Source organism: Psammomys obesus, unplaced genomic scaffold (genome assembly GCF_907164565.1).
Source record: "Psammomys obesus unplaced genomic scaffold, mPsaObe1.curated_primary_1811, whole genome shotgun sequence".
NCBI lineage: Eukaryota > Metazoa > Chordata > Mammalia > Rodentia > Muridae > Psammomys > Psammomys obesus.
The window spans coordinates 94735-102700 of record NW_026590450.1 but is presented as its reverse complement, the minus strand read 5'-3'; the positions used below and the strand labels follow the sequence as shown (position 1 = coordinate 102700).

Sequence of the window (7966 nt, the reverse complement as noted above, 5' to 3'; positions counted from 1 at the left end):
TGTATATGTATATGTATATGTATATGTATATGTATATGTATATGTATGTATATAATAGATTCTCGTTTTACAGCCCTGTCTGGCTTCAAATTCTCTCTACCTGCCTCTTCCTCTGGGGTGCTGGGGTCAAAAATGTGTACTACCACACCCAGCCTATATTTTATGTTTTTATTTATTTTTATTTTTTAATTATTTTTCTCAGAATTACAGGGAACCTATCCTTCTGCATCAGTCTGCCAACTATTGGGAAGACAAGAGATGCCACCGAGGTTGACTTGGTGTTTAAACTTAGCATGTCTAAAATTATTTTAAAAGCTAATAGCTCAAAATCAAGTAGGTATATATACTAACATGTTGTTGAAGGAGAAATAAAATTTTTAATTCATAAATACACTTTTGAAAATAAAGCAGAATTACATCATTCCCCTTTTCCTTTCTCCCTTCAACCCTTCCCAAATACCCTCTTCCTTTGGGTTCTTTCAAATTCTAGGCTCCCTTTTCTTTAATTGTTCATGTACAATATTAAATATATAGATACATCCTGTTAATTCCATATAAAGTTTATATATATATAGTTTATATTTATATAAATGATTTGACAGCAAACACTGGGTATTCAGAAACCAATGCGGAGGGAGGGCTTTTCTTCAGGGAACAATAAAAGATACCTTAAAATTCATATGGCCCCAAAAAAGACCCCAAGGGATCCAAAAAAAAAAATTCTGAGCAAAAAGAACAGTGCTGGAGGGAACACCATTCCAGACACGAGTGATTTTTTTAAAGCAAAAAGAATGGATCCAAAGGCCTTCAATGGGCTTCATAGAGATACACCCCTGGTCTAAACTGTTATTCTCATTTCTTTTTATTATTATTATGTGGTTGTGAATTTAACCTTTAATGACTGAGCCATATCTTCAGCCCAGTTATTTCCATGTTTTAAAACCATAAAGACAAGCCTAAGCTGTGGCTGTCACTACTGATGACATGGACCTCTGGTGAGTGGATACAGATCTGAATACATGACCATGCCTCTGACTCTAAAGATCTCCTGATTTGTCGATGCACACCCCAATTTAAATCTTCTCAGAAAGCAATTGTAAGCCATTTAAATGCAGAAAGCAATTTCTGTTATAAAACCTATAAGATTGGTGAGATTTATGAGAAAGGCAAAAGAAAACCATGATTATAAATATGGAAGCTGGAGTACAGTGTATAGAAGACACTGCAATATGCTCTGCACCAGGAGAGCTTGTCCTCTTTTAACTTAATGTCTACAGGCATTTCTCATTTCAGATTGGGATAGAATATTTGTTCAATACTTCAGGGATTTTTATCAATAGTTGTTATTATGTGCTGGGGATACCCCTGTGCTAAGAGAGTGATTACCCAGCATAAGCCAGAGCCCAGGGCTACATTATCAGCACGTTGGTGTGGTCCTACATTCTCATCATTCCAGCACTTGATGTGTGGAGGCAGGAAGATCAAGGTTTTGCAGTCATTCATTAGTCAGGGATCAGAATAGGCAACAGGTATCACACAGAGGAACTGACTCTGCCCTATCAAAGACACCTAAAACCCCCTAACAGGGTGATTGATGGTATCTAAGGGTGCTATGGATTATATGTAGGGACAATGTCCTACAACAACATATTTTTATGAAAGATCTACAGAGGAAAATGTGGTTTGCATTAAACTCTCCTGCCATTAATGTGGAATCATGACCCTGAAGTGATTCACAATAAGACAACATCCATTCATTTGTTTTTCAGGAGAGGATCCAACTGCCAACAGCAAGAAATCATTGGAAGAAAAAGGCAAGAATTTTACCAGGCAGACTGTGAGTAGATGATGCCAGGGTGAATATTTTTGTTTTGTTTTGTTTTAATTCATGGACTTAGTTGAATTTTTCATATCTGAATTTCTACATTTCTCCAATGCAATCATTTATACAAATTACAGGTGCAATCTCGAAGAAAGCAGGTTCATTTTCTTCCTAGTCATTTTGGATCTAATATGACTATGATATGGTTTGTTTGTTTGTTTGTTTGTTTGTTAATGACTTTAAAAAAAACTTTTATTTAGTGTGTGTTTGTACCAAGCACACTTCCCTCCTGTAACTTTAGGCCTAAACTAAATCACAGACAGGAGTCTAAGAATGGTTAAAGTGATCAAAATGATTTGAGCATTAAAAAAAAAAACTTGATGCAAAATAGAAATGAAGGTTTATCATAGATTAATATGACTCCCAGAAATTTTCAAACATAAATCTTGTATATGGAATAATGACTGATTTAAATTTTGTAATTTTATTGGGGAAAATAATTTACAATATGTAAATATAATCTTCATGAATACTCCTATTTTTCAGTTTGGACAGGAATATGACCTAAAATACACCAAGATCCATTTAGAAATAATAAAGGTATCAGTTTCATTTGTCGTGAAACAGGTGGTAAGGAGACTTTCACTATTTTCTATTCCACCATAAGCGGTCTTTTTAACCCAACACAATAATACTGATAGGCCAAACACATCACCAACTCTGCCTTGTATTTTCAGTGAGTTTATTGGACTCAAATACAGGAGCAGACTCAACTCACAAACAGATACCCAGGCAAAGAGTCCCATTCTCTCTTGTATGTTATGTAATTTAGTGTGAGGCCAGCCCATTCTGCACAACAAGTTTCAGGCTACATAGTGAGACCTGTCTCAGAAGGAAAATGACTTTCCACTGACATGAGGAGGAACATCATCATGTTGCTACAGAGGGTCTTGTGCCTACCCCTTCCCTTTTATAAGAAGAAATGTTAGTTAACCAGTAAGTGTATTGGAGTCATTTACAAGAGCATCTGTGACTCAAATATGGTTGCATTCCTGAAGAGCTTACTTCAGCTTGGTGACACTCATGAAAGCTGTATTCCTGGAGCTTTGTGTAAGGCTTACAGGCAGCTGAGCTCTTCAGAAAGTCTCTTTTTTGGAGATTGTTCATTGTTTCCCATAACTTTGTGGAGGGGCCTACTGAAAGTTGTTATTCCCAAAATTGTCCTAAGACTTGTGATTTATTTATTTTATGAGCATCCAAGAAAGTCCCAGTTTGGAGTAAATTGCTATGTGGCACCTTATCTTGTTTATCTGTCATGTGTCTGAGGAAGAATTAGTAAAGCTAGGTAATTACACCACTACATGAAAATCAGATCCATGAAAATACCTCCATATATATATACGTATGTATATATATGTGTATATATATATGTATATAGGTAGGTATATGCATATATATATTATCATACAGCATTCCCCAATGTATATATACATATATACACATTGTATATATATGAATGTATATATGTATATGTATATATCTGTATATATATGTATATGTACATATATACGTATAGACAATTCCACCATTACATGTAATAGGATCCATGAAAGTGCCAGTATATGTACATATATGTATAAACCATACAGCTTTCCTCAATATGTATGTATGTATAAACAATTCCACCATTAAATGTAATAGGATCCATGAAAATGTATATACATATATATACATGTTTGTGTATACATAAAGTCATACAGAGCTGTCTTCAGCAAGTAAAATATTGCAGTATGCCACCTACTATGCACCTATACACATCCAAGTATCAGGAACACCACTATCCCAAATTAACATAGTTTCTATATTTCTAAGTAACTGATACAAGATATTTTTCATATCTTAAAGCTGGATTATACACTTGCTTCCTTAATCCCCTGTCTGTTTTGACAGATTTTGACACATGGAGAAGAATATTGTGGGGCAGACTATGTATCCATTCATAAGGGTGCAGTTAGGATGAGCCTCGACAATCATTTTGTTGACTTCATATGTATTTCTTATCTATCTCAGATGACGGAAAAGTAACATTCATGGTAAAGATGGTGAATGATAAGATATTGCTGTTTCATTATTTTAACAAGGACAAGAGAAATAAAGTCACGCGAGTGGCTGGAGTTTTGGGTGAGTGCCACACATGGAACTTATCACCTGAGTGTATAGTTCAAGGAGAGGGTTCATGCTCATCTCTGTGCAGTGTGTTTGTGTGTCTGATTTTGTTCTTTATGTTGATAAACCACTGATGCTGTGGTGGTTAGCTTTGAGTACCAACTTGTCACAAGACACAATCCCCTGGGAAGGGTCTCAGTAGGAAATTTCCCACAGAAGACTGGCCTGTGGGCTTGTATTTATTGATGATTGACATAAGAAGGCTCTGCCCACTGTGGTTGGAATCATTGCCTAGCAAGAAGATGTGCTGTGAGCTTCAACTTTCAGCAGACAAAGCTCAGCATCCTCTGGGAAGGGCCTTATGGAGGCTATTTCTCTCATCAGACCAGCCTGTGGGCATGTCTGGGGAAGGATACTGAATGGTGATTGATATAGGATGCTCTGCATACTGACATGAGCAGCATTCCCTGGACAGTTCATCCTAAACTGTATCAGACTGGAGAAAGCTGGATAAATGCAAGCACACATGCATGCATTCTTTGCTGTCTGTTCCTCACTATAGACATGGTGTGTCAGCTCCTCCAAATTTCTCCTACTGGAATTCCCCCAATTCAAGGTGCTATGACTGGAAAAGTACTGCAGAAATAAACCCTTTCCTTCCATAAATTGCTTTTGTCAAACCATTTGATCAGAATATTGAACAAGAAAATTGGGATATTGAGAGTTTATTTGTTGCAAATTAATAAATATTTGTTTCTACTGTTGGGACCTAGAAGGTTTTAATGAAATTCCCACACATCTTTTTCAGCATTTCTGAATTATATATCAACCATACATCATATATCTCATGGCACTGTAATCCTGGATTTCCACTTCTAAGAAAGCAAGAATTGATATATTACTTGACCACATTAAATGTGTTTGTTGATTGAATTTATGTCAACTGCAAACCCTGAATTTCAGCTGTTGTTTCTGGCAATCTTTAGAACTTCTGACTTTTAAGTCAGAATTATCACATAACATGAGTTCTGACTCTACTGAGACATGTCCACAAAATTCAGTTTTTCGTACATCCAAATTCTTTGGAACTGACAAATTCTACAACTCTGTTATCAAAGGCAGAATTAATTTTTGTTGAAATTAATAGGAAGAGATTGTATTTCATGGAGACTTGTTCCTCAGTAGCTGAGTTTGGGGTTTTGCTTTATGTGTACTAGTTATTTAGCTGCATGTATGTGCACTTTATGTGTGCCTGGTGCATACAATGGCCACAAGATGGCATCAGATCCCCTGGAGCTGGGCTTACAAGTGGCTGAGCACCACCATGCGGGAGCTGGGAGCTGAATGCGGGTCCTTAAGCATTCTTAACCAGTAAGCCAAAATTCATTCCCCTCATCTTTATGATGAGTTTAGACCAATTGGTTCTGTCATCTGAGGAAGCATCCAGAACCCTTAGGAATGGATTCAAGAATATAAACAGAAACAACATAATGACATACAGTTATAATAGTAAAAACACTAAGTATCAATCATAGTTTTCTGGAATTGATTTGGAGGCTGTATATGTGTTCTGTATGCTCAAATCCACACAAAAAGTCAATGTTACAAAAATAGGAATCATGATATATTATACATTGTGATCCACCCACTACTTTCATTTCTCATGAGAAAGATGCAGTTCCATGCTGCAAATATATTGAAGGAAATGGGAGTGATCTTGTGTTTTGGCAGTTTTTACTAGAATAAGCATTGGCAAATATTTTATTAATGTCCTGGATGCTAATGTTGTGACATCTTCCTCCTTATACACCATGAAACACAGCAAAAGCCAATCAACTGACTAAGGATGAGATGACGCAGTACATGGACTTGGTGGATGAAATTGGCATTGAGGATGAAAATGTAATACGTGTCCTGGACACAGGTAAAATAGAAACCTGTGTGTGTAACTTCCTTACATTGCTTTTTTTAGTTTTTTAATTTATTTTTTATTTATTACAAAATATTCACTTTGTATCCCAGCTATAGCCCCCTCCCTCTTTCCCTCTCAATCCTGCCCTCCATCCCTCATCTCTTTCCATGCCCCTCTCTAAGTTCACTGATTGGGGAGGCCCTCCTCCACTGCCCTCTGACCCTAGCCTATCAGGTCTCATCAGAGCTGGCTGCATTGTCCTCCTCTGTGGACTGGTAGGGTTGCCCCCCTTCAAGGGCAAGTGATCAAAGAGCCAGCCAATGAATTCATGTCAGAGACAGACCCTGCTCCCCTTACTAGGGAGCCCACTTGGAGAATGAGTTGCCATGGGCTACATCTGTGCAGAGGATCTGGGATATCTCCATGCATGGTCCTTGGTTGGAATATCAGTCTCAGAAGATACCAGATTTTTTTGGTTCTGCTGTTCTCCTTGTGGAGCTCCTGTCCCCTCCAGGTCTTTCTATCTTTCCCTTCATTCATAAGATTCCCTGCACTCTGTCCAAAGTTTGGCTATGACTCTCAGCATCTGTTTTGATACCCTGCTGGGTACAGTCTTTCAGAGGCCCTCTGTGATAAGCTCCTGTCTTATTCTCTGTTTTTCTCCCTCTTCCAATGTCTATCCTGTTTGCCTTTCTGAATGAGGATTGAGCATCTTACCCAGGGTCCTCCTTCTTGCTTAGTTTCTTTAGGTATACAGATTTTAATATGTTTATCCTATATTATATGTCTAATATCCACTTATAATTGAGTATATACCATGTGTGTCTTTCTGATTCTGGGTTACCTCACTCAGGATGATCTTTTCTAGATCCTACCATTTATCTGCAAATTTCATGATTTCCTTTTTTTTTTAATTGCTGAGTAGTATTCCATTCTGTAAATGTATCACAATTTCTGTATCCGTTCCTCAGTTGAGGAACATCTGGTTTGTTTAAAGATTCTGACTATTATGAATAAAGCTGCCCTGAACATCTTACATTTTTATAACAAATCTTTTTTTAAGTATCTAAGATTTTGGGAACATGTTTTAGTGGGCAAAGTGCACACAAGCATAAGGACTCAAGTTTGGTCCTAGTATCCATTTAGAAAGCTAAGGAACACCAGAGCCGAGAAGGGGTGGGGAACAGGAGGAACCCTGTAGATTTCTGGCCACAGATCTATCTGAAAGATCTTGTCTCAAAAATAATAATGTGTATAATAAATTAGGAAGATGTTAAAAATCCAACCACTAACCTATACATAGATGGGTGCACATATGTCCCTCAGGTGAGTAAGGACACACCAATGAACCATCCAGACAGATCCACACACATAAAATCCACCTAAAATGAAACCCAACCCTAAGTTCCTCTTTTCAGATATCCTGTTCAAAACCTATATTTTATCTGCATTTTATGAAAACTGTTCATATGTAATAATATTAGTATAATATAGTACTTTAACATAATATTACTGTTCATATGTAATATTAGTATAATATAGTATTTTAACATAATATTATTATATTAAAATAATATATTACTTTAAAATAATGTTGATATATTAAAATAATATTATTTTCCATGTTTCCTCTCTTTGAGACACCTGTCCAAGGAAAATCAGGGATAGGTAAGTCAAAGCACATTAATTTATATCTTGATGTTTAATTTAAATTAATTTGTTTTTTAAATAATATTTTATCTGTTTTTTAACCATCTTATATATGAATATAATATATCCTGATCTTACCCACTGCTCTACACACATCATACTCTCAACTATCCCAAAGATCCACCAACACAACTCCCTCTATATCTCATGGCTTTGAAAATTCTTTTTATTATTAACTCAGTGGGTCCAATTGGTGCTATTTATGAATGACATTGTGGCCATTCCTGGAGGTATGGGCAATGTAATGTACCAGGGTCCACACCCTTACAAAAATGAACACTGGAATGTAGTGCTGCTCCCCTTTAATCCTGAACTGGAGAGGTAAAAGCAAGCAGATCTCTGAGTTTGAATCCAGC

At 36.6% G+C, this 7966-nt stretch overlaps 1 protein-coding gene across 1 annotated transcript in view; it reads left to right on the top strand.

Annotated features, from left to right (window-relative positions):
* Window positions 1-7572, top strand: part of LOC129676876 (probasin-like) — a gene marked incomplete at its 5' end in the record, with an annotated part of 8693 nt that extends 1121 nt beyond the window's left edge. Inside the window, 4 exons of the mRNA XM_055607397.1 lie at window positions 1770-1837; window positions 3893-4003; window positions 5811-5912; window positions 7541-7572. Of these exons, the coding sequence (XP_055463372.1) occupies window positions 1770-1837; window positions 3893-4003; window positions 5811-5912; window positions 7541-7572 (313 nt within the window). The remainder of the gene's footprint in view (window positions 1-1769; window positions 1838-3892; window positions 4004-5810; window positions 5913-7540) is intronic.
* Between the last annotated feature and the right edge of the window lie 394 nt (window positions 7573-7966).